The 26,065-nt window shown below is 58.9% G+C and overlaps 1 protein-coding gene across 2 annotated transcripts in view; it reads left to right on the top strand.

The window, feature by feature from the left end:
- Positions 1–26,065, top strand: part of MINDY4 (MINDY lysine 48 deubiquitinase 4) — a 95,302-nt gene that overhangs the window by 55,987 nt on the left and 13,250 nt on the right. The window contains exons 10-14 of one of the 2 annotated variants that reach the window (XM_024563105.3): positions 5,112–5,213; positions 6,738–6,801; positions 7,676–7,741; positions 12,961–13,028; positions 24,878–24,941. In XM_024563105.3, coding sequence (XP_024418873.2) covers positions 5,112–5,213; positions 6,738–6,801; positions 7,676–7,741; positions 12,961–13,028; positions 24,878–24,941 — 364 coding nt within the window. Of the gene's footprint in view, positions 1–5,111; positions 5,214–6,737; positions 6,869–7,675; positions 7,742–12,960; positions 13,029–24,877; positions 24,942–26,065 lie in introns of both variants that reach the window. The other variant, XM_045197397.2, reaches the window with a different exon arrangement.

Here is a 26,065-nt window from a genome sequence, read left to right as displayed (position 1 = left end):
CCCCCAAGTCCCCCTGCCCCCCACTAGTGCCCGCTCATCCATGTCACTGGCACTGTAGCCCACAGCTGCTGTCCCAGACTCAAGCCCCATGAGAATACAGGCCTCCCTGGGCTGCCTGGTTCACAGCCTGTCCCTGGCATCCAGCCCAAGGCCTCGTCCACGGGATTTTCATTGAGTGAATGCATGGACGAGTGCGTGTGTTATCCAGACCAACAGGGAGGGGGAGCGGTATTCCAGGAAGGAGAACAGCGTGTGCCAGGGCCCGAGGGCAGGAGAGCAGGGCCAGGAGAGGAGCTGAGAGTGGCTGGAGGTGGCCAAGGCAGAGTTTGGGGGGGCCAGACAAGACCGGGGCTGGCAGATGGGTCAGGGCCAGGCTGTCTACTCAGGTCAAGCCTTGGCCTTGGCCCTCATAGATGACTTACAACTCTTTTCAGCTCCGTGCTCCTTCACAGCTGCTTTCTCACTGGGGCTCTGGACTTCTGAGAGAAGCTGTGGATCGTGTTTTGGTAGTCTGGACAAGGGTTTTGAGTTGGTTCCAGGAATGGCCGTGTCTGCCCAGGGCACCAGACAGGACTAGTTTGGTACTGCCCACCCTGCATGCTCACTGAGGGGATGTGAGAGCCCCTGGCTCTAGGCACGTCCTTGGGGTAGAGTCCGCTCTCCACACCAGAGACAAGAGCCAGGGCTTGGGAGGCAGAAAGCCATCCTGACTGGGGGCCAAGGGGGCCTGCCGGCTGAAAAACAACTGCCAGCTGTGGGGAGTGAGGTTCTCTACCCCCCCCCACCCCGGTGCCCACTAGCCAGCTGCTGACTGAGTGTGGACTCAGGTCCCAGTTTCTTCTGACGGGTGTCTGTGTAAGCGCCGGCTACATGGAGAGCTCCGTCGAGACTCTGCTGGGGAGGGCACGCAGCCCTGGCCCCCAGGGCTCCCTGTCTGCGAGACCTTGAGACAGGGGTTGAGGCAACCTGGACTGGAGGCCCTTGGAGGCCAGGGTGGGGGGTCTGCAGTGGGTCCTGGGGCACAGGTTGGAGGCACAGGGAGAAGGGGAGGAGCGGCTGCTGGGGCTCTGTGTGGGTGTGCCTGGGGGGAAGGAGCCCCACTCTGGGGGAAGGCTACCTGCTGGCCGGGGTCCCTCCTCCAGGGAGCATCTGTGGCACTCCTTGTGAACCCCTCCTCTCTGCCCCAGGCCCTGCCCGCTGAGCTGCTCTCCATGCAGGTTAACCACAGCAGTGGCTACCTGCTCCCATAGACCATGGAGCAGGCCTGAGGGTGAACATTCTTCATACCCAACCAAGAGGGAGGAGCAGAAGGCTTGGCCCAGTGACCTGGGCTCTCTCTTGCAGCCAGGGCTGCTGAAAACACCTGAGGGGACTCACAGACAGGTGGCTCTGAGGAGGACAAGCCAGGGGAGGCCCTGGGGGTGATGGGCCGACTCTACAGAGATGTGAGCCTGCATTGGGGCTGCAGGGAGGTTGGGGCTGGGAGCAGAGAGCCTGCCTGGGTTCAGGCTGCAGCGAGGGTCAAGCGAAGGCCAAGGGAGTGAGGGGCTGGTGAACGGTGGAGGGAGGTGTGAGCCAGTGAGGGCAGAGTCGGAGCTGATGCTTTGCTGGGTGATGGCCTGCAGGTCAGAGGCCCCAGGGAGTTGCCTTTGCCAAGCGGGCATTGTGCAGCCTTAGCTGCCCTGCTGAGGCTGGGGGCAGTGCCTGGCTCTGTGCTCCATAGCCTGTCCCCAGCTTGGGGGTGCTAAAGAGCACGGGACCAGGGCCTGGTGACCTGACGGTGTGGGGGAGCAGGGCTTCCCTTCCTCCACTGGTGCGTCTCTGTCCTGCCTGACACTGGCCCTGCAAATGAAGTCCTTGTGAATCAAGGGCTCTGCAAGCGAGTAGGACCATGGACGTCACTTGCCGTGGTACCTGTAGGGAAACTGAGGTCACACCTGGCTTCAGTGGCAGAGCCAAGCCTGGCATAGGACGCCCTGTCAGTCACACACATTGCTGTGCCCCAGATGAGACTTGGCAAAGAGAGAGCCAGAGGGGTTGGGAGGGGCTGGTGCTGGGAGGCTCGAGCGTCAGGAGCCCGAAACCCCCGAGTGCTGGACGCCCAGATGGCATCTCAGTGACCGACGCCGACTCGGTGTTTTATGAAGGGCTTCTCTGCAGAACCTCCTCTTTTTTCCTAATTGGGAGAAAAAATCAATACCAAAGAGTACACAGAATAGTACATCAAATACCTGGGGACCCACTGTCTCATGTGAGCAAAGGGGACACTGACATCTCGGCAGGGACCTCTCAGTCCCCAGCTCCTCTGGCTTTATTGATTTATTTCTTCATTTTTAATATTGATTGATTGGGCCATTGATGTTCTTCGTGGGCCTTGAATGCTGGTGTAGGTTTGAGGCTTCAGCGCTCCCTTTGACTCTGAAATTCCAGGATGTCAGAGATGACCCAATTTAAAAAAAAAACGGGCACACTCCTGTCTCTTCAGGAACGCCTGGCACAGCACACCTCGGCAGTGTCGGCAGCTGGCGAGCTCTGTGGGGGTGCCTCCAGGACCTGTGGACTGAGGGCTCTATGCTGTCCTGGGCTGGCTCTGCCCACCCTGCGGGCTGGGGCAGCAGAGGGCCCCTCCCTCTCCTTCCCCTCCTCGCTCGCTCCCCTCGCAACTAGTGGGGAAATGGTTCTGAGAAAGGTGCCTGGAGGATGTGACTATGCCCTCCTGTGAAGCCATGCCGACATGAAGGCTTCTTGGCAGGGGTGGTGTTTCTTTCTGCAGGACTGTCTGGCTTTGTTAAGGCCCGCTCCGTCAGGCCGGCAGCTGGCCTCTCTTCAGTCTGGGAGGACAGAGCCCAGCAGCGGGACTGGGGTTTTTCCACTAGAGGAGGAAAGGTTGTGCCAGCTGGCCAGCTGGTGGGAAGAGACAGGCGGCGGGCCCGAATCACCCTGCGGGTGTGGACAGGGCTGCAGACAAGGACACTGTCCTCTCGCCTTCTCTCCTCTGAAATTGGGGGATCTGAGGCCCAGAGAAGGGGGGGCCCTTGCCCAAGACCCCTCCAGGGACATTGGGAGCAGAGCCAGGCTGGGAACCCAGGCCAGTGGCCCCAAGGCCAGCCTCTTTCCACCTGCTCCAGCAGCCTTTGACCGTGAGAAGGAGCAGGTGGACAAACCGCCCTCTATTCACTGTCAGCCGTTCGTCCTCTGAGTTTTCTATAAACTCAGGCTGGTCAGGCTGCTTTAAAGTAATTAAGGTAGAGACGTCTCTGAAAGACGTGGGTGATGTTGGCAAACACAGAGGGAACTGTCTCCCCACTCCCACCCTTCCACAGACAAGTGTCTTCACCCTGAGCTCCTTTGGGGGTTAGACTCTCACAGAAAGCCCTGTCGGATTAGAGCCCGGCCAGGAGCGAGGTGCACGGTAGGGGGTTGATGAATGTGTGTCTGGCCAATCGAGGTAATGCAGGACCGTCCTTGTCACCGAGCTGTGGCCAGCGAAGACAGACACCAAATTATTTGGGGATAGTAGAGTGAGTGACACATCACCTCCCTCCTCTTGACTTCCATCTGGGCGCACACACGGGTGCACACCCCTGTCTGCCCCGGGGCCGGTTCGATGGCCGGATGGCTAGACCGGCATGATGCTTAGAGGCACCTGGCCCAGTGCCCCATTTATGGGTGGTGAGGGCAAGGGGCTTCCCAAGGCCTGGGAGCCAGGAAGGGACTCAGGCCTGACAGCTGCCCTTACCCAACTCCACTGTGCTTTCTGGAAAGCTGTGTCTCATATGAGCAAGCTGGAGGAGGCTTCGAAAAGGATGGAGAGACTGGAAAAGTGATTAAAGTGAAGCCCAGAAAAGAAAGAGGACTTTTGTGCATAAACACGGGGGTTGGGAGGGTCTGTGACCAGGAGCATGGTGCTGGAACGCCAGGCTCGAAGGCAAAGGGAGGCTGGTTCTGAAAGCCAAGGGTGCCAGACGGTTGGTTCCATTTCCCAAGTTCTCCATCCTCCCTGAATGCCATTTTAAGATTTCTAATGTTTACTGTGTGATTTGGGATGAATTGTTTAGTCTCTGTGCCACAGCTTTCCCACTTTGAAAAGGAGACTGTGTAGTACCTGCCTCCTCTCCAGGGTGGTTTTAACGGTTAATGAAAGTACAACCATCCGAGCCCGGGAAATGGAAATGGAAAGAAGCATCTGTATTCGACTGTGTCCCTCCTCCCTCTCATTCACTTCACCCACCAGGGGCCTCTTAGTTACCCTTTTTTTTCCTTCATCAGCGATCCCTCTGCCATTTTTAGCATCGATGACTACCCATCCCTCTTACAGTCCTTTCGTTCTTTATACTGTGGGGCAGGACTGCCTCCCAGCTCTGCCTCCTCTGCCTCCCCCATCCTTGGCCACCACCCCTGCCCTTCCTGTCCTCTCTCTGGGCAATCTTAGCCACTCCAAGTGCCTAGGAACCCTCAGGTGCTGGGAGCTCACAAACCTACACTCAGCCCTGGCCACTCTCCTGGGCTTTAGAGGTGTTTGACAGCTTCACCTGGGTGTCCCACAGGCACCTCCGACTGCCTCCCCCTCCCCAGTCCCCAACCTGTGTTCTTCATCTCGAATCCTTCCTCTCCCACTTCCCCATACTGCATGACTTCTAAGCCACTGGTCAGTCAGGCCCCAGATTGCAACTGTGGTCTTATCGCCTTGTGGCCGGTGTGGCGAAGACCACAGCTTGCATGAGCTGTGGTCTCCAGGGGTCCAGGGGTCCGACTGGGCATGGCTGGGGCAGGGCAGCGCCTAGCCTTTGCCCAGGATGGCTTTCCTTCCTCAGGTGGCAGCAGGCCTGCGGCCCGTCTGCTCCGCCGCCTGGGCCATCAGAACACACCACCCTTTTTTACACACACCCCAGGGCCAGCCCAGTCTCCAGTCCCCTCTGCTCCTCCTTCAGCCCTGCCCAGGGCCCCTCCCTCTAAGCCTTTCCCTTGGTCCTCATCTGAGGAGGTTCCTCCCAGGCTCTGCAGGAACCCCTCTGGGTGGCGTAGGAAAGGGTGGGTCATCTGCCACAGGGCTGAGCTGTCCCTAGTTCATGTCCCCATAGTCATAAATGCACTTCCTTTTCCATCCTCAGGCAGCTTCAACCTTCGAATGCCCACAGGACCCACTGTCTGGCCTTGGCCATTGCGGACATTTTGTGGCGGGCCGGGGGCCACGAGAGAGCCGTGGTCACACTGTAAGTGCTTCCTGGGGCTGTGCTGCTTCCCAGGGCTGTGCTTGACCTCGGGCTGGCCCAGCTGTGAGCAAGCTGGCTGGGTGTCGTTGCAATAAGGACCACATCTGTGACCCCCCTAGACGCCTGCCCTGTGCCCCACGCTGGGGCCAGCCCAGAGAGTCAGCCTGTTGTGCTGGGCAGCCTGCCCTGGGAGGGGGCTCGTTCTTGTCTCAGGACAGGGTTGGATCTGCCCTGCCTCCCTCCTGGGGGAGCTCTGGGAGAGAGAACCTGCCCAAAAGACCTCTGACCCGGCAGCCAGCACCCCTGATCCGGAAGCCTCGGAAAACAGCCTCTCAATTCACCCCGTCACCCCCCGATTAGTTCCCCCTCCCCAGTCCCCAGAGCACACTCTTGTTTGCTCTGTCGCTTGGACCTCCCTTCCTCTGAGGGGGAGCTCAGGTGAGGGGTTGGTGGTGGAGCCTGGAGCCAACAGCCTTTTCCCTGCTACCTGCTCCTACTCCAGACTGGGGTGCTGTCCTCTGAATGCACTCAGGTGGCTGGCTGGCTTCAAGGCCTGGCCCTTCAGTGTGGAAGCATTGCTTCGCAGGCCAGGTGGCCAAGCTTTAGTAAAGGGGTGCCTTTTCCCAGCACTGTTGCTTGTTGGCTTTGTGACCTTGGGCGACCATCTCAACCTCTCTGTGCTCTATTTGTTTACTTATCTGGAAAATGGGGGTGATAATGATTATATCATATGGTGATTATGGGGGAATTAATGAGTCAGTATAAATAAAACGATGTATGATAGATAATATTATCTATCTGTTTAAGTCCCCAATCCATGTAAATAGATGAAAAATGACAGCAAAGCGGAGCGCTCAGGACGACGTCCGTCACACACTAGTGCCGCCTCAGCAGGTGCTGGCGTCACCATGCTTACCGTTCCTGTGGCGTGCTTGTCCTGGGTACCCATGCTCCAGCTAACGGATTACCCTTGGCCCTCAGGAGCTGCCTGGCAGCCCTGAGAGCAGATGGGGCAAAAACTCAATTTCTTGTTTGACAGACTAAGAAAAAGAAGCCCAGAGAGGGGCAGTGGCTGGGCCGAGGCCACACAGCAGGCTAAGGGCACGGCGGGCTCCCAACCCAAGCCCAGCATCCCGTCCATGTCTCACTGGGTGATGGGTTCGGTGGGAGCCTCAGACCGGACAGAGGCCAGAAATTCTGATGTCACGAACCCGAGGGGCAGGCCAGCATCCCTGCGTCTGGAGAGGCGTTTGTCAGTCGTGGGTGACAGGCAGCCTCCCTCCTGGCAGGACTCGGGTTGGTCGCTTTCTGCTGTCGTTTCTCCATTCCTGTTTTCATTCTTTCGGCTAGTGGCGCGCCCTGGCCCTGGCCTAGCAGGGGAAAGGAGAACGCCTTGGCTCCCTTCTCTCCCCCAGAACCACCTTCTCGTTTGTCCTCATTTCGTGGCACATGTGGTTTGGCCCTGGCTTGAGGTCATGTCTTCTTTCCATGCACAGGACTCATGCGTCTCCGTTTCCTTTTCAGGCCTTCGGGAACACAGCAGTTCATTCCAACAGGGAAATACAAAGCAGATGGAGTCTTAGAAACAGTATGGCTTTCTGGAAAATTATCACGCAACCCTTGGCTTTGTTTGGGCCCAGTCTCCTTTCATATAAGTAAATCCTTCCTTTGCTGGGGAGGGGCCAGCCTTCCCTGCAGCCCGGCCTGCAGAGCCCTCCACCTGGGCTGGGGCAGGCAGAGGTGGGGGCTTTGGGGATGGGCTCTTGCCAGACTGGCTTTATGGCCCCCAAAGAGACTGCTGGGCGGCCTGTGACGTCAAGGTTGTGCCGAGCCTGAAGTTGCCCCAGCAGCCCGGCATACTGTGATTTGGCTAAACCCAGCCTTCGCGTGCTCCCCTTCATGTCTCCGTCTCCACGTCCTCTCTGGGCTTGCTTTGAGAGCGTAGAGGGGTTGGTGCAGAGGGGAGGGAAGGTGGAAGGTGTGGAAGAGCGTTGATAGGGCCCAGCATTGGCCATCAAACCAGACCTAAGGGAAACGAGGGAAGGAACAGAAAATGAGAATGGCCGGCAACACAGAAACAGTGACTTTTCCCCAAGTTAACCTCCTCCTCACGGAGGATTTCTGAGCAGTGGGCCAATCAGCCTCCTCTTCCAGAGGATTTTTGCTTCACCTAGTTTGTGTTGTCTGACCCGAGTCTGGGCCCCTGTGGTCCTGGGAGCCTCTGAAGGGTCTCACTTGGTTGGATGTTTTCTCTAAAAGTAATTTTTCCTGACCTGCCTGAGAAAGCAAAAGATACTCATATCTTCTGCTTTCCACTGGGCTTGGGACTCTGCCTCCTGGGCTTAGAACAGGCCAGGACGGCGGCCAGGATAGGACACCCACCCCTCAGGGCCCCGTCCGCCCCAGGTGCTTCTTGGATGCCCAGGGTTTGGTGGGTCACCCGTGCCTTTGTGTCTCCTTAGCTCACGCTCCACAGTCTGACCTGCTACGAGGAGCTGGTGGCTTTCCTGCGACAGAGCATCCATCAGGTATGCACAGCGGTGTGGTTTGTGGCGTGTCCTTGTTAAGTAAGCGGTCTGCTTTGTTAGCAGAAGAGATGCTGGTGAACTGGAGTCGTGCTCCAGGGTGGGAACCCTAGGGGGTGGGGGGCAGAGGCTGGGAAGGAGCTGGTGGTGGCCCTGGGCGCCATGGCCGAGGGTGGTGGGTGATTTAGACTGGAGAAGCATAAACTTGGGGAACGGGGGTCCAGTCACTGCCATTGCGTCCTTGAGGACTGGCCGTGGTACAAGGTACAGGATGCTGCCATAGTGCGGGCTGCAGTGGGGGGCGGAGTCGGGTCCGAGTGAAGGGAAGCAGCAGATGGGCGGTGGTTATGAGAGCTTTGAGTCTGTTCGAGGGGAGGCAGCCACCTCTGGGAGCAAAGGACCCTTTGTCAGTGCCTCGGGGGCCCAGCAGCAGCAGGGTGGGTGACAGGAGTGTGGATTTCTGGGCTTCATCGGAGGTCTGGGCACACTGGATGGAGACCCTGCTTGGCATGGGTCTTCACCTGGGACCCTGGGAGGCAGGGCAAGGCTAGGCAGGGCCCCGGAACACACCATCTGTTGGAGGCAAGGTGTGCCCCCACTGCGGGCTGTGAGGGGATGCAGAACTTGGCCAGGCCAGGAGCAATGTGGTTAAGAGCTGAGGGCTTTCGAACTGGGGCTGAAGCCCATGGCTTTGTGGAGGTTGGACTGAGCTGAGTGCCGCAGGGGAGAGAATGTGCTCTCCGGAGACATTGGCCTGGCTTTGCATTTAGTATACAGCCCTCAGTAGCTGTGTGACCTTGGGCCTCAGTTTCCTCACCTGTACAAGGGGGTGATGGTGGCAGCGCCTGCCTCGGAGCACCACATGGAGTGCCCAGCTCAACATCGCCAGGGCTGGTAGTGTTCGTCGGGGTTGTCACAATCACCATGGCCATAATTATTTAAGGCGACCTTGACAGAGGCCACTAACAGGCGCACAGAAAGGAGAAGGAAGCCTTGCAGAGGGAGGTGTGGCATGGCCCCAGGCCAGGAGACCGCTGGCCCCAAGTCTGCGTGTCAGCTGAAGGGCGGGGAGCACCCAGCCACTCTCTGGAGGGCAGGTGAACTCTCCGTGCCTCTTCTCCATCTTCCCTCCAGCCTCTGGGCCGCGGGCTCGGCTCTCTTAGGCTCCAGAGAAGAAGGTGTTAGAAGGTTCGGTGATGAGCCTGGAGGGTGGGAGAACTTGCCGGATGTGGGAGCAGGCTGGACGCTCCTGTCGTCACAGTCCTCTCTCCTGGCATAATTCACCAAAGGCTGGGACGTGTCTTGGCCGTCTTAGCACAGAGGCCCCCCGGGCAGGGAGGTGGGACCTGCTGAGACCGTGGGAGGCAGGTGTGCGGTCACTGGGGCACTGGGCCACCTGAAGTCCTCACCCCTGGAGCCGTTGCCTGGCTCGGGTGCCCGGACCCTGTCCCAGGGGCCTGGACCAGGTCACTGCCTTGCTGCACTGGCTGCCCTGTCCAGGGGTGCTTGGCAGGGCTCTGATGGGGGAGCCGTCCTGGCCACAGTATCAGGAGTCTCAGGCTGGCTGTCACTTGCTGCCTGTCCCCGCTCTCTCTGGTTCTCCTTGGACTTAACCCAGTGGGTCATCTGCTGACTCAGTGCGCTCCCCACCTAGACCAGGGTGGCTGTAGTGGCCTGTAGCAGGGGCCTGAGGACTTTGGTTGCATGTGGCTTCAGGAAAGTCACTGGGCCTCAGTCACCTCATCTGGAAAGAGGAAGATGGAGCAATTAGTAAGTAACTTCCAGCTCTTTACCATCCAACCGTGCTTCTTCTTCTTTTTTTTTTTTTTTAAATAAAAAACAGAAAATGTCTTTATTGGGAGACTTGAGTAGTTCACAGACTCAGTGGGAGGTTTGAAAACCAAGTTTGTACACCATGCTGATATCAAAATAGCCAGAAACATGGCCATAGAAACTCCCCACAGGCTGCTTAGGCGCTGAACCATAGTCACCAGACACTCCCGCTGGATGATCACTGCTGCCACCTTCACTGCTACAAACACTGGACACTCACTGCCACTGCTGTCACCTTTAACCACTTCCCCCCTTTCGTTGCACCTTTGCATGTCTTTTTCTCACTCAAGAGTCAAGGTCCAAGGTATTCATTTCGGATTGGCTGAATCCAGGTCATTTGCTTATTTACTTGATGCTGGTGGGTAGGGAGACGGACCAACCGTGCTTCGTAAAGAAGAAACGTGAATGCAGGGGAAAGAATGTCTTCCAGGCTAGGTGCCAGGCGCTCGGCATAGGCAGAAAGGAAAGCGATTATTAAACACTCCCCGAGCGCTGTGGTGATACAGCAGTCCACCTTCGAGAAGAGCAAAGCCTGCTGAGGTCAGTGTGTGTGACGTGACCTGGGAGGCCAGGTTCACGTTGTCCGGTGAAGCAGATCATGGAGCCGCCAAGGCCAGGACAGGGAGGTGACCTGCGAGGCTTCTGGAAGGCAGAGGAGAGAGGGGTTCCTGGGGTGACTCACCCCATGACCCAGGCATCTGAGGCCCCATCCCTGCCGGCTGATGGCCCTTGGGGGACCCCTCAGCAGCAAGGTCTTCCTCATCCTTGAGTGTAAGATGGGGCCTCCTTGCTCCCTTGACCTGTCCCCCCAAGGTGTCCATGAAGCCCAAGCACGACAGCGACTGTGAACGAGGTCAGAGCGAGAGGCCAGTGCCAGGGGTGGCAGCTGCCTCCTTTCTGTCAGCCTCTGGGCCCCACTCTGGGCCCCGGTGCACACGGCCAATAGCTGGCCCACTCTCTGGAAGGCCATGTTTCCCCGCAGCTGATGTTTTTGCTGGAAGCCGACGCGCTGCCTCAGCACTGCCCTCAACAAATCCATTTTTCATGGCCTGGGCCTGCGAGGGCTTCCTTGTGCCAGGCCTGGAAGTGAACACTGAACCACTGCTGCCCAAAATAAATAGCCTCCCTGCTGTGTTTTCATTACTGCTCACCCTTGGGGCGAGATGTCTGGCTGCCCCCGCCCCCACCTCCTTGAGTGGGGAGGGAGGGCTGCCTCCGCCCCTGCCTCCGATTGGGGTGCCTTGGTGGGCGCAGTCCTGTAGGCCCAAGCAGGGCGGGGGACGGCCCGTCTTCCCAAGAGGGACCAGACATTTTTCCAGACCCTAACAGTGGTTTCCGGCCTTTCAATGTCGGCGTCTGGCCCTGTGGTCTCCCATGTCTTGGCAGCTTGAACTTGATGAGATAATTTTAATAAAAGTTTTTTAAAAGAAAATGGGATGTTGGTGTCATTCAGTCATGTTCCAGCAAGGGCCTGAAGCCCAGGCGGGGGTCATTTCCTCACTGTCTGTAGTCCCATCTAAGCAGTCCCCACGGAGGCCCTGGCCAGGCAGGGCTCTTGCGAAGTTCCCCTGAGGGCGTTCCAAGGGCCGGGAGAGGCTGGCCGGGGCAGTAACAATGGTTCTTAGGGAAGCTCGGGCTGGCAGCGGGCTCCTGTGCCCCTTACTCCACTGCCGCCCTGCAAGTGGGCAGGCATTGCAGGCACAGCCCAGGGGCAGCAGGCGGAGAGAGGGCTGTGGCGTCCTCAGGGGAGCGTGCGAGTCCAGGCACAAGGAGGCAGGCGTTTTGGGAGGGGAAACTGAGGCTGAGAGAGCTTTGCCGCTCCCCGAGGCAACACGCAAGTCTGCGGTCGAGCTGTGGCAAGGGCGCAGGCAGCCCAAGTCCTCCGGCCCGTGTCCCCCGCTGCGAGGGGGTCAGCACTGAGCTCTGCGGTTGTCAGAGCGAGTCCACAGACCGTCTTTCCGGGCGTGCGCCGTAACCCAGGGAAATACGCAACGTAGGTGGTCGTCATCCTCATTTTGCAAGTGGGGAAACTGAGGACAGCAGAAGTGGAGAGCCTGGCCTGCTATCACAGAACTAAGATGACACGATTTAAGATTGTTGTTGGCTCACTCACTGCGTTTCTACTTCCAGAAAAGATACAAAGTTACTCACTAAAAAGTGACGTTCTCAGGGCTTGTCTGTGTTCTAACTACAGTAAACCTGCCCCCCACCTTGCCTCTAAGCCTTTGCACGTGCTTTTCCTCTTGCCTGGAACAGCGTTCCCTTCTCTTCTGATTCCTCCTTGTCCCTTGGGTTTCCATTCAGACCTCACTTCCTCCAGAAAGCCTTCTGTGACACTCCCTCCTGTGCATGTGTGGAGGACCTTGTATTTCCCAGCAGAGCAGAGCCAGTGGCTTATTGTTCTTTCTTCCTCGAGTCCCTTCTCCTGGGGGCAGGTGTGTGTCCAGCTGTTCACGAGGAAAGCCCCGGCAGCAAGCAGCCTCTTGGCGCCAAACTTTCATGTTCTGTGAAAGCCACCGCCAGATGAGGAGACTGGGGACGGAGCAGTTGAGAAATGTCCCTGTGGTCACATAGCTGGGAGTGGCAGAGCTGGATTTAAACTCAGGCAGCCAGGTTTAGGCTGTGGGCTCTGGTCTGGATTAGGGTGAGGCAAGGAAGCTGCTTGCCTTGGGTGCAAAATTCAAGGGGGTCCCCAAACCTCAGTAATGAGCATGAATAATATTGTAATGCAGTATCTAAAAAATAGCCAAGTTAATCCAAAAAAAAATCCACAAAATACAAATTTTTTTTTTGAAAGACCGGATCTGCCCTTCCTCTTGCCCAGCTTGCCTCGCTGGCCCCTGACTGGACTCTGCTCCAGACCCGCTCGCTCTCCACTGCTCTCCCTGCAGCACTGTTCTTGGGGGGAAGCAGTTGGAATCAGGCGGAGCCTCCTGCAAGCTCACAGGCTGCTTACCAGCTGCGTGGCCTCGGGCCACTTGCTCAGGCCCTGAGCCCCAGGTCCCGCACAGGGCGCAGGGCAGAGGGCAGTCGTAGCAGCCCTCACGGAACAAGTCTGTGAGAGCCTGAAACGTGACGTGAGCCTAAGATGCTTGCACTGCTAGCGGGGGCTGCTCCCACCGCCGCTGCATCCTGAGCTTCCGGGACTTGGAGGTCAAGGGTTTGCTCCTTGGTGGGCACTGTGTCTGCTCCTGTTGTCACTCGGGCTGGGGTCTTTTCATCCCTTAGGGGGTCTGGCTTGGGGGACCTGGACAGGGTCTGCCTAGGGGCCACCCAGCCAGCTCCAGGCCGGACCGGGGTGCAGGCCGCTCCCTGGGCCTCGGCCCCAGGGAGGTGAGAGGAGGGAGGTGCTGGCCTGATGGGCGTTCATTCCTCTCTCCTCTTCCCAGTTCGAAGCGGGCCCCTTCGGATGCATCCTGCTCACCCTGTCCGCCATCCTGTCCCGGTCCCCAGAGCTGTGAGTATCTTCCTGCCTCCACAGCTGGGGCGGCTTGCCCGTTCACCGTGCCTCCCCAGAGCCCAGGGTGGTGCTCGGTGTGCAGTGGGTGCTTACAGCGAGCCTGCTTGCAGGGGTGAATGAGGGAGGGTGGAGGAGAGGGAGCAGTTACATTCTACATGCATGCATGTTCACTGCCACCTTCTCTTTGGTCTCCCCACATGTGCTGCGGAGTGTGGGGGTGATCTGAGGGATTCCTGGGTATACTGCGGCACTCTGTGGCTCCCCGGGCCACGTGTGGGGAGGGACAGTTGAGTCTGAAACCTGGGAGGTGAGCGAGGGGCCCTGAGAACTCAGGGAAAGGGGTACTCTCCCTAGACCAAGGCTGCGAGGCTCATGTCTACAGCCAGCCTTGAGAGGGGTCTGGGCGGGCACCCAGGGCCTTGGAGGTGGAGGGAGTGGAAGGCTGGGTCCTGCCTCCAGGCATCCTGGTCAAAAACGGCCTCTGAGCTGCCTGAGAGCTGGAGTTCCTCCATCATGCTCGTTCTCCAGGAGCTCTCCACACTTCTTATCCTTATTTGTCACCTGGGCATTGTGTCACCCGGGACAGTTCGGATTAATGGTGCATTAGCAGTCTTGTGAGGCGTGATCGATTGCCCTATTCCTTTCCAAGCAGAGAGCAGGCCCCAGGGGTGTGGAGACCTGGGGGAATGGTTTCCACTTTGGGGGTGCTTGGAGTGGGGGAGGATCTGGGCCTAACCCTAAGCAGGTGGGCCCCAGGAAATGGGGAGGTGGCAGGCATCACCGTGTAGTGCCTGGGGCTGGGAGGCCCCCACAGAAGGAGACGTTGGCTCCTGTGGCTGGGCCTGGGCCGGCCCGTCCACACTGCCCGTGGCCTCTGGTGCTGGTGGGAGCAGGACAGCAAGGGCTCTGAGGCCTGGTGCCACCGGCCTGCCTGCTGCTCATTGCTGCTGACCTTATGAAGCACATGTGTGCACACAGCGTGATCTGTGGCCTTTTCCTTCTAATCCTGCCATAGTGGCACGGCGCATTCCTGGCCCGGGCTCACGTGCATGGAGACCATGAGCTGCACCGCCTTCTCCCCAGGCCTGGGTTTGCTAATCCCTGGGCTGGAGGGGAGGCGGGGGGCTGTCTCCAGGAGTGGGCGAGACCTCTGACCTCACTGAGGGGAAGCTGAGCTTTCTAGAAGGGCCAGGCCTGGTGATGTCTGGCTGAGTGTCCCCGTGCACAGCAGCCCCTTTAGTTTGGGGGTCTAGGTCCTGGCTCACCAGCCTGGGATCTGGCCCCCTGTTTACATGCCTGCTCCTGTAGGAAGTGACTCTGGCCGTCGGTCCAGCTGCAGGGGCTTTGGGACCCCCCCTCCCCCGTCCAGGCTGCTCCTCACGTTCAGAGCTGGTGGGGCTGCTTCTGTCCCCTCCCTGCTCCATCCACCTGTGTCGGGCACCTGTGGGGCAGATGTGTAGGGAAGGCTACCTTGCTGGACCTGCAGAGCCTCATGCTAACGGGCCTGAAGTTACAATCCTGCCAAACCCCTTCCTGTTCACTTACAGGCACGCGCACAGAGACATACCCAGGCACACACGCGTGGGGTTCAGCTGCAGCCACCTCCTCCTGTTGTTCTCAGGGCCGGGGAGGGGGCGAGGGTTTGAGTCTCCCCTGGCTGCTTTGGCCAGCCTGCCCCGCCTTCCAGGGGATCTGGCATAGAGACCTGCACTGGACTCCGCAGGACACTGGTCGGGCTTGTCTTCCTCCCGTGGCCTCCCCATCCCCTTGTCTGAGAAGACGTAGAGGATATTCTCATCAGCACTAGGCCATAAGAACGGCAGCACCCGGCATCTCGGGAGCTTCCCACCTGCCTGATCCTTTGCTCTGACATTTCACACATGAGGCTCATTCATCTCCGCAACAGCCCTGCTGGGCGGCACTGTTGTGATTTCTGTTGCCTACCCCTGCACCCCCGCCCCTGCCTTTCAGAGGAAGCGAGGCTTTGGGAGGTGAGTGGTTTGCCCCAAGGTCACACAGCTCAACCTGCCAGCCTGACCCCAGACAAGGCTCTTTGGGTTTGCTGTTTAAGGACCTGAATTTGGGAATAAAACAGACTCCATTTCAGGCTGACTCTATAATCCTCCGAGCCTGCCTTTGTCTGTAAAATGGGGATAATTCCTGCCTCACACGATTAATTGGAGAAATAAATGTGTGCTCGGCACGGCTCCTGTTGGGTAGCAAGCCTTGGTTAATGGCCCCGGCCAGTCTGCTCCTGCCTCCGCTGTGCTCAGATGCCTCTTGTGTCCCGCCCGTCTGTGCTTGGTGCCTCGTGGTGGGAACACAGCCCTAGGGATGTCCTACAATGGGTGATGGGTCTACCTGCGGCTGTGGTCGCCCTTGGCAGGCACTTCCTGAGTGGCCTGGGGGCTCCCAGGGCCCTGTGTGCCGAACATAAGGTGGGGCAGGAGAAGGGGTGGTGGGAGGGCCCATCCCCGCCCTGGGAGTGCACTGCCCAGGGGTGTGCTGGACGAGTGCCACTCAACTCTCTTAGGTGTTGAAGTTCGAGATAACTTTTAGGTAGGCTACCTGACGGCAGCTGGCGGGGCAGGGGGCTGGCCTTGGGCCGAGTCTGGGTGTTTCTCCAGACCCTCACTCCCTTTCCCCTTGGGCAGACTCTCCATGTTCCCTCGGGGCTGCCAGGGACGAGCGTTGGAGTGGGGCTGACCTGTCCTCCCTGGGCTCCAGGGGATCCTCCTGGAGGGCGGCAGTCGTGAGGATGAAATACAGGACTGATGGGGGCGCAGGAATAGCCTGAGCTGTCGCAACACGGCCCAGAGCCTGGGAGAGGATCACGCCGAAACCACTAAAAACGCCACTTAGCATTCCCGGCGTTTCCGAGGGGTCCTCTGAAGGAGCTGTTCTCGCCTTCGCCTTTGGGGAGGGCCGCTCCCAGAACGGTCCACGCCCCTCCCAGGCCGGTCACGTGTCTGCCCCATGTAGCTTCCCTGGGCTCCCCAGAGCCCCCGTCTCGGCCTCGGGAGGAGAGCCAGGCCTGGCTCCAGTTTGTTGTGATGTGCTTGGCAGGGACGGCGGGGCGCACCTCCTCCTGGCCTGCCTCAGGGCTAGCGACCTGTGAAGGCCTGTGTTTACGGACCTTTGGGCCCCCGGAGGACGTCACCCAGCACAGGCACCGTTTGTCAGACTGAGCGGAGGCTCGTCCAGGGCAGCCCAGGGGGTGACAAGTCACACAAAACAAAGTGCCCCCTCACTGGCAGCGATGCAGCTGCAGGCACCCAGGTCCTGTCTTTGCTCTGCGGCCCCCCAGCCTCGTGGCCACCCGATCTCTGACAGGAGGGGGTGGGCTAGTGCTTCTTCACCTCTTGTCATGTAATGAATGACATTGGGGTTTCTTCTAGAGAAACATACCCCGAAGCTCACTGTAGAAAGCGGGGGAGAGGGGGGAACAGGAGGCAGAGGCCCCTGCTGTCCTCCCAGCCAGGTGCCTTGTTGAAGCCACTGCTGTGGAGGGGCCCACACTCTGTAAACAGCCAGGAAGCTGTAAGGCCTTCATGCTCTGGGTTCAGATTCGGCTCTGCGTTGGGGGCTGTTTCAGGGCCACCTGGCCACATGTCCTAGTGGCCCAAAGAGACAGCAGAATGTCTCAGGTCAGGTGCTGTTCAGCCAGGAGGAAGCGGAGTCGGGGCCTGGGAAGCCCACCCTGTTTTTTACAGATGGTGTGCGTGCGTGTGGATGAGACACGGGTGAGGCTGCATGGGTGTTGGTGGTTGTGTCTGAGGTTGTGGGGTGGGGGACTTGATTGTGTGTGTGTGAGAGTGTGTTTGTGTAGGAGTATGTGTGAGTGTGTATGAGTGTGTGTGAGTGCATGAGTGTGTGTGTAGGAGTATGTGTGAGTATGTATGAGTGTGTATGTGTGTGAGTGTGTGTGTGTTTGTGTAGGAGTGTGTGAGTGTGTGAGTGTGTGTGAGAGTGCGTGAGTGTATGTGAGTGTGTGTAGGAGTATGTATGAGTGTGTATGTGTGTGAGTGTGTGTGTTTGTGTAGGAGTGTGTGTATATGAGTGTGTCTGTATATGTGTGTGTATGTGAGAGAGTGTGTGTTCATGTGGGAGTGTATGTGTGTGTGTGTGTATGAGTGTGTGTGTGTGTGTGTGTGTGTGAGAGACACCGAGGGCACAGCCATCCCTCCCTCCCTCCTAACACAGTTCTCAGACTCAGGCCTGAGGCCCAGGGGCAGCCCTCACACCCGAGTCAAGGCCCGCTGTCCCCGCCATCCCCGACCCTGAGGGGGGCCAGGGCCAGGGCCAGGGCGTGCAGCCGGGGGCTTCGCCCTCCGAGGCTGGAAGAGCGGTGGCCGAGCAGCCTTCGGGTGCTGTTGTCCTGGGCCCACTCTGAAGCCTCGCAGAGGTTTTATTTTTTCCCACTGGATTTCCTGCTCTGTTTTCTTTCCTCAGATCTTAAGTTGCTTACAATAAATCTCATACAGGCTGTCATGCCCCCAGGTCCCCTGCGATCCAAACTGCACAGCTTAGAACTTTCTCCAGCACACTCTCAAAAGCCCAAGGGGGCTCAGGGCCCTGGGGTGGGGCCAGCTCCGAGCCAGGCCTGCGCAGCACGGCTGGGTGCGCAGCCCCTCGGGGAGTGTGACGGCTCTGGCATCAGGGAGGGCTTGGGCGGTGCCCGCTGGTGGCTCAGGCCTGGGGGTGGGGGGACAGCTTGTGAAGAGAACCTTTTCACAGAGCAGGCCCTTGGCACTCGGTACAGTGGCAACTCGGCTGCCCAAGGGCCGTCCCGAAAGTCCAAAATCAGAGGTAGTTTGCCATGTGCTGGAGTGATTTTTGGACAGCATGGCCAGGCCGCCAGGGCGAGGGGCAGCACGCGCAGCAGGATGACTCTGTGCTGTCTAGTTCTCTCCAAGAGAGTGACAAGGAGCCGAGCAGCACAGTGTGCTTCTTTGTGCAAACGGCCCTGGAATGAAAGCCAGCCATGAGTGCTGGTAGCGCAGAGGCAAGTGACAGAAACTCAATTCTTAGCCGGCATAGGCAGGCAACCACGCTATTAATTGATTCCTATCAGAAGCTAAGGGCTGTAGGAGAGGCTGGACCCAGGGATGCAGACAGTGTCTTTGGGGCTTGATGTCCCTCCTTGTGCTTCTTTATCCTTCTTTTCTCCGTCTCAGCTGTGTTTTCAGGGGGTCCTCTTATGTGGTGGGGGCCCCTTTCTCTAGCACCCCTCTGCCTGCTGGGGGCCGTGACCCCATTCCTGACGCCTTGCTGTGGCCAGGCCCGGGTCACACCATCACAGGGCATGCAACACAGGGACTGGCTCAGATGGCAGTGGAAACCCACAGAGGTCCACCGCACAGGCTGGGGAAGGGGTGGGCCGGCTGGTCTGGAGCGGGCTGTATGGGCTGCATCAGGACAGCGGCTGTGAGTGTGGGACTCAGCTGGGCCTGCGCCCTGGAGGAGGCCCCCAGGCTCCTCTCAGGGACAAAGGAAACAGTGACAGAGCTCTCAGCCCTGGCAGAGCCAGCGGCTGCCGCGGGGAAGCCGGGCGGCCAGGGTTTGGGCAGGGGCTGTTCGTGGTGAGAACCCCAGGTCCAAGGTGGCCCCAAGTGTCTCCGCTACTGGGAGAGGACAGGTGGGCTGTGTGTCCCCTTCCCCCCACCCTCCGTCTCACCCGCCTGGGCTCCTCCGGCCCAGGATAACGAGGCCCGGCACCCAAGTGCCACAAGGACAGCAGCTGCTTTGTGGCCCTGACCGACCCCCTTGGCCTCTGCTACCTGGGTCTCCCGCATGTAACGTGAGAGATGGGACAGGATGGCCCTTCCTAACCGACATGCCAAGACTTTTTGACTATAGCTGGGGAACGGAAGGGGAAGGACTTCCTCAGTGAACTCCAAATCACCTTTAATTTTGATTCAGATTAGGGTGGAGGCTGCGATCACTTTCAGCAACTGTGTTTCAAGAGACCAATGTGGTGGGTGGGAGTTAGACCCGAACTGTGCCGTTGGAAATGGCAGACACCCCACCCAGGCCCCAGTTCCCTCAACTGGCCCTCCTTCTTCTCCCTGACCCTTCCCTGGGAGCCCCCAGCCCCTGGGCAGCGACCAGAGCTCCCTTCTGTAGATCTCTGGCTGGCTGCCTCTGGGGTTCCCTGTGGGATTCCCTCACCCTGTGGATGGTGAAGGGAGGGGCCCTCATGTCCACCCTGAGCTCGTGGAGCTTGTGGTAATCCCAGGGACAGGCCTACTGGCCTAGGGCCATCGTCCCATTTTACAGATGTGGGGCCCAAGGCTCCAAGCACTTAAGGGCAGGGTGGTAGATACCACCCCTCGAGTCCCCAGGCCCCTGGTCTCAGGCCCTGTGCCTGCATTGGCATTCCTGGGCTGGGGGACATGTGGCAGGTGTTGCTCGGCTAGGTCCGCCAGCTGAGAAGGAGAAGTGGGGAACAGGCCCCTATGGACCAGGTGGCGGTCCCCTGTACGGTGCTCTCCGTGTAGTCTCAGCCATCACGGTCACGGTCTGGGCCAAAGCACGCCGGTCCCAGGCTGCTGACAGGGCGAGTCAGGGCCAGTGAGTGGCAGCTGGCAGGGCTGGTGCAGTGGGTCTGCCCACGGACACTGAGACTGAAGACTGAATGGGCAGCAGGGGGTGCTGTCCCGTGGCAGTGAAGGGCGACCAAGCTTGGGGTACACCAGGGTTAGTGGCAGAGCTGGCGTGGGGGATCCCCTGATCTCAGTGTATCCAACACCCCAACCCACTCACCCAAAGGCTATATCTCCTTGTTCCATGAAGGGTTTGGGTGGCCTTGGGAGGAGGGAGAGGTGAGTAGCCCTTTGGAAGAAACTTCTGTTCAGGAGCAGCCTCTGCTGTATGGGGAGGAAGCGTCCTCCCCCCTGCCTCTGCACGCCTTCAGGGCCCCCAGCGTCCTCCAGGACTGGTGCGGACAGCCCGAAGAAAGCCGGGCCTTGCTGCGCACCTGTAGGCCTAGAGCCCCGTTAAGGGCACCTCAGGGCCAGGCAGAGACATCGTCACCCTGCCCTCAAAGTCCCAGCTCCTAGAGGGGCAGAGCAGCTGGTGGGTGCTCCTAGGAAGGGGACGTCCAAGGACAGATGGGGCACATCTGCCCTGGGGCGAGGGAGGTGTCTCTTTATGGAGGAGTGACATTTAGCAGGGCGCTGAGGGCTATGCGGGAAGGGTTTTGGCAGGCAGTGGGAGCAGAAGAGTCCAAGACCAGTGGTGGGGGTTGACTGGGAACAATGGTACGAGGTCTGGTTTGGGAGGAAGGTGCCAGCATGTGGGGGAGATGGGGGTGGGGGGTGGTGGTGAGGAGGAGGGCCGCTTGGGTGTCTCCTTGCAGACACCTTGCCCTGCCTCCTGGACCCCATCTAGCCCCTGCCTCTCCAGCTCCTGTGAGCTGTCTGCAGTTTGCCAGGCCTTTCTACCATCCAAATGGCAACAAGGCTTTGAGGTGGTTATATATTGTTATCCCCGGCTCAGAGATGGAAAGCAGTTTGCTGACGGTCACACAGTGCAGGTGACAAAGGGGGCCTGACCCCCAGGTGTTCTGACTCATCGTCCACTTCCTCTGCCTTCCTGGGAAAAGTCAATATCCGCCCTAGCCAGATCCCTCTCAGGGGCTCACGGCTGCGAGGCCTCTGTTTACTCTGGGTTCTTGGCCCTGGCACGGAAGGTTGAGGCTGCAGGAATCGTGACCTCTCATTGTTTCTTTGGTGGTGGTTGTTATTGCTGTTATTGTAGGAAAAAGGAAGCTATATTTACCAAACACCGAACACCTTCTATAGTTTACCTCACCCAGTTCTCACAGCAACCTGCAACAGAAGGTGGCATCATCATACCCAAATCCTGAGTGGGGAAACTGAGGCTCAGAGAGGGGAGCAACTGGTCAGCAGCTGCATTTGAATCCAGGGCTCCCTGACTTCCAAGCCCAGGTCCTCTTCACTGTCCCCAGCTGCCTGCTAGACTATTGACGCTGCCCTCAGGTGAATAGGGGTCACACCAAATGAGGGGTGCTGTCTCTGGAGGTTGTAGTGGGGGGTTGGGGAGCACGGTGGACAGTACAGTATCTGGGGGAGACTCTGCCGAGAGGACAGTCAGGACTGTCCCCGAGGGGTGATACGGTGCCCCTGGGGCCTGGCATCCTGGAGCTTAGGTCGGGGGGAGGTGGCTGGTGGGTTCCTCCTTGGTTGATTACCACCTATTTTAGGCAAGATGTTTTAAATATCAGAGTCGCATCCCAGAAGGTCCCCAGAGACCCCTTGCTCCAGTCCTTTGGCTTTATAAATGAAGACACAGCTGAGAGAGGCAGAGACTTGCCTGAGGCCACACAGCCAGCCCAAGGTTGAGCTGGCCACTGACCCACCCCATGGACTGTGATTTTGGGTGAATGGCTATGACTGTGAGCTGGAACCCTGTCTCTAGGCCACTTGGACAGATACAGTGTTCAAATGAATTGCTCAGATTCACCCATCCGTTCATTCACTCATTCCAACATTCAGACACACATGGGCCAGCTTCAGGTGGGGGGACAAGCTGCTCCCTGTCAGGAGTGGGGTTTCAGGGCTCCCAGCCTGCCTGACCTCCCCGTGTTTCAGGCCACACTATGATGTTGGTACTGGGGACAGGGCCTTGGCCCACTGACTCTGTGTGGCCACAAGAACGCATGTGCCTTCTCCTTTTCAGGCCTCAGTTTTCCCATCAGTAACATGGAAGTGGTGGTTTTGGCCTCCTGGCCTCCCAGGCCATAGAGGGACAGTGTGTTGGCAGGGAGTGTGAGCTCAGATTCAAGGCCCAGGCCTCCTCAGCTGCCCAGCAGCAGGCCCCTGCCACTCTGAGACGTGATGGCAGGTGGGGTGCAGGGAGGCAGCCAAGCACTGGGTCGGTTTTGTTCTTTCTCTGGGCATCCTTTTCCTGGATGCAAAATGCTGAGCCCCGAGGGCGCTGCAGCCTGGATGCCCTCTTTGTTCTGTTTCTTGGGCAGCAGTGTCCATGGGGCCGCCTATGGGAGAAGCAGTCCTTGCTGGCGCCCTGGGTGGAGCTCTCTGTCAGTGGGTGGACTGGACACCCACGTGGCCGCTGGTCTCGGCGCTGGCTTGGTCCCCAGAACTCTGAGAGCAGGGTAGCCAGGGCCCAGCCTCTCCTTGTAAGTTTCCGTGCCCTGGGCAGGTCCACTCAGGCACCCCTTGCCCTGTGCTTCCTGGGACCCCAAACCTGGCAAGCCGCTGCTCCAGGCTCCAGGGTCCCCAGGCTGTGCAGGATTCTCCTGGGGCTCAGTGTCATCTAGCTCCCAGAAGGATGACCTTCCTGCTAGAATGGAGTAGTTGTCAGTCCCAGGGAAAGGATGTCACAGCTTGTTGCTCAGAAGCCTAGAGAGTATAGGGACCTCAGAGCTCAGACAGCCCCTCCAGTGGTTCAGCCCCTGCTCCCTGCTCTCCTTGGAGACCGAGAGGCTCAAGGGCAGGGGTGGGCACCGGGGCTGGTGAGGAGGGAGAAAGATGGGACTGCACAGCCGCCAGCCAGAATGGCTCTGCCTCGTGGTTTCTGTACGGGGCTTCTTCATATGTCATTTGAAGAAAGGGCTTTGAGTCAAAAAGAGGTCGGAGGCCCCTTGTGTTAGTTTGCCAAGGCTGCCATAACAAGTGCCACAGACAGGGCAGCTTAAACAACAGAAATGTACATTGTCTCACAGTTCTGGAGGCTGGAAGTCCAAGGTCAAGGTGTGGGCAGAGTTGGCTTCCTCAGAGGACGGCCACCTCCTGGCTGTCCTCATGTGGTCTCTCCTCTGTACATGCAGCTCTGGTAGCCCTTTGTGTCTTCAAACGTCCTCTTCTTAAAGGACACCAGGAGGATGGGACTAGGGCCCACCCTAACGGGCTCACTTAACTGAGTCACCCTTTAAACGTTCTGTCTCCAGTACAGTCACATTGTGAGGTACCGGGGCTAGGGTTTCAGCGTACGAATTCTGGTGGGCACCACTGAGCCCACAGCGCCAGTCATCTTGCACAAACCCCTCACCAGGGGAGCCCGAGGCCCAGGGAGGAGAGGTTTTCGGCTACACAGCATGCAGGACTAGAGCTTAGGCCTGGGGCCGGCCCTGCCGTTTGGGCTGCCTTCGCTCCGGCAGAACGGAGGAGGCTGCCGTTCCTCCACTAAGGACTCCTTAACACTCAGCTCTCCAGGGAATTCCCCTGGAGGGAGGTCTGGGCATCGAGATTTGCCAAAGTTGTAAATCTCTTAAGCCATAAGCCGCTCCTTGGCGTCTCCCGAATACCCTAATGTGAAATACAGCTGTCCCTCCCTTTTAAGATCTGAGCCCACGGCTGAATTTCCCATCGTGTTTGCACCTAAGGATGCAATTACCATTTCCTCCCATTGTCCTCTCTGCCTGTCCCTCTGCTCGCAGCTGACGCAGGCCCTCAACCCCGCTGGGTGAACACGAGGCTGTGAGATTACAGAGATTGGGCTGCTTCTGAAAGCTGCTGATGGCCTGGGGCCAGCGATGCTTATCGGTCCACCCTGGGCTCCTCTGAGGTTATTTTCTTCTCTTCAGAAGATGCCTGTATATACCACAGGGAACATTTCCATCAATTCTTCTGCCTGAGCCCATACCAGCCAAGTGGGGCCCTTGGCCATCTGTCCCCCCAGCTGGCTCCTCCCCAGGCCCTCTGGGCTGTCTTGGGTAGGCCAGCCTCCATGGCCCTTCCTGAGACCCCCGAACCTTCCACAGCCTCTGTGGGTCTCAGCTGGGACTCATGGTTCCAACCCCAGCCCATCTTCCCCTGTGGACCACAGACCAGCCCCATTTGGCCATGCTTATTTAAAACGACAAGAAAGCCTTTCTCCTGCAGAGGTCAGGAGCTTGAGTTTCTAAATTTGTTTGGGAAGGAGACAGAGTCCAGGGCGTGTGTTTTAGGTTTGTGGACTGATCTTAGATTTAAACCATAAAATTGAGCCCAGGCTTCTCTTCTCTTCCACGAAAAGGAAAAACAAACATGCTTGCTGAGCCCTTCCTGCCTCTGGGCCGCCTCTCGGCGCTCTCTGTGGGCTGGGAGTGAAGGAGGAGGCCAGGCCCAGTACGGGCTGGGCGGGCAGCAGAGGGAGGCTGGTCCCCGGCCTCACGTCGCCTTCCTGGTGTCACCTGTCTGAGCTTTTGTCCAGTAATTCTTACTTCCCTGGGGGGCGGGAGGGCTGACACTGATGTCCTCTGAGCGTGTTCGGTAGAGAGCAGCTCCCTTTCTGTTCACCCGTCCACGGCTCTGTGCAGCGATACTGCCTCATCTCCCTAGGGGTGACTTCGGGCAGGTGAAAGCAGCGCAGTGGCAGAAACCCGTTCCTTTCGGTTGGAGGGATTTCTTTTGGCAAAGGGCCTTTGCACTTAGGGCTGCAGGTCAGCCTCTCACCGAGCCGCGGTCCTCTCCCAGGGTTCAGGAACGGTGCGTGTACAGGGTCTGGTACGAGGTCTGTGCCAGGTGGTGGCAGCTGTTACTTTAGACTGTTGCTCCTCTTGAACAGACTCACAGACTGAGGCCCGGAGAAGGTGGCAGTCCCAGTCCTGACCATCAGTGACAGTTGGGATGTAGGGGCAGGATGTTGGACATCAAACCCCTTTCTGCTGCGTGGGCAGAGGGCCTGGCAAGGCCAGAGTGGAAGCTGCGCTTAGAGAGAGTGCGGGGGACTCGAGGAGCCCTGGGCACCAGCCCCGGGGAGGGTCCGGAGCAGAGGGCTGCAGCCAGACCCTGAGGGAGCCCTCGCCCCCTCAGCGAGGCTCGCCCAGCAACCTGAGTCAGGCAGAGACATGCTAACGTCACTTTTTCCATGTCTTCCAGCATCCGCCAGGACTTTGACGTCCCAACCAACCACCTGATCGGAGCACACAGCTACTGTACCCAGGTCAGGGGCAGCCGGTGGCCCCCGCCCACCCCCCGTCCTCTCCCCTTCCTCCTCTGCCCTGCCCGCCCTCCGAGCGGCTCCCCTGCAGCCCCTGCCAGGGGAGGCTGTTGGCTCAGACTGGGGCCCCAGGGTCAGCTGGGGAGATGCCCACCATGGCCCCCACATCTGACCAGGCAGTGTCTTTCCAGCAGCCCTGCCCTCTGCATTGTCACAGAGGGGCCCTTAGCGGCCTCAAGTGGGGATGGGGACACTGAGCCCACCCGTTTGTCATTGATCCTCCCAGTCATGGTATCACCAAGGGAAAGGCCTGTTCAAGAGCCTGTGAGCAAGCATCAGGGCTGGGGACTAAGGGCGACACCTGGCTTCTGTCTGTGCCTTTCCCTGCACAGCCAGGCCTCACAGAGTGGCCAGGGCGTTGCCATTAAATCTGACCCTCCCATGTAGCACAGACGGGCTGGGCCCAGCTGGTGACCCAGTCCTGTGTCCTGGCTCACTGTGCCTGCCCTGAGAGCACCTGGGCACCCCGCGGGGCTGACCGGGCTTGTACTTCGGGCACCCAAGGGACCATGGGGTGGCAGCTGCCCACCTTCCTGCAGGAAGGCCTCAGGCTTTCCTGGCCGCCTAGGTGGTCCTGCTCCCTCCCCGGGTGCCTGGCTTCCTGTGGGAGCCACCCCCTTGGCAGGCAGAGAGCAGTCCAGCCCAGGGTGGGCAGCAGAGCGGGTGCAGAGGGCGCTGGAGCCGAGTTGGGGCTGGGTGCTGAGCTGGGTTGGCTGTTTCACTTGCGGACTGAGCTGAGGTGATGTCCACCCCCTCCCTGAGATCCAGCTTCCTCACTTGTGGAACGAGGTGTTAGGACTAGACCAGTGTTCTTTAAACTGATGTACACACGAGCCCTCCAGGTTCTTGTCTACGAGCAGGCTCAGACCAGGGGCCTGGGCTGGAGCCGAGAGTCTGGGATTCTAACAGGCTTCCCAGGGAGGCAGGGCTGCAGGCCCACAGACTGCACTGTGAGTCACAAGGGACGGGATGACCCCTGCGCTCTGCCACTGTGTGGTTGTGAGTGCAGGACAGGGTGCAGCTTGCCGTCCTGTCCCCTTTTCAAGAGGGCGTCCCGCTTGAAAGTG

This window comes from Desmodus rotundus, chromosome 6, assembly GCF_022682495.2.
Source record: "Desmodus rotundus isolate HL8 chromosome 6, HLdesRot8A.1, whole genome shotgun sequence".
Taxonomy (NCBI): Eukaryota; Metazoa; Chordata; class Mammalia; order Chiroptera; family Phyllostomidae; genus Desmodus; species Desmodus rotundus.
The sequence above is the reverse complement of the archived record's forward strand: the minus strand, read 5'-3'. Positions and strand labels throughout refer to the sequence as shown.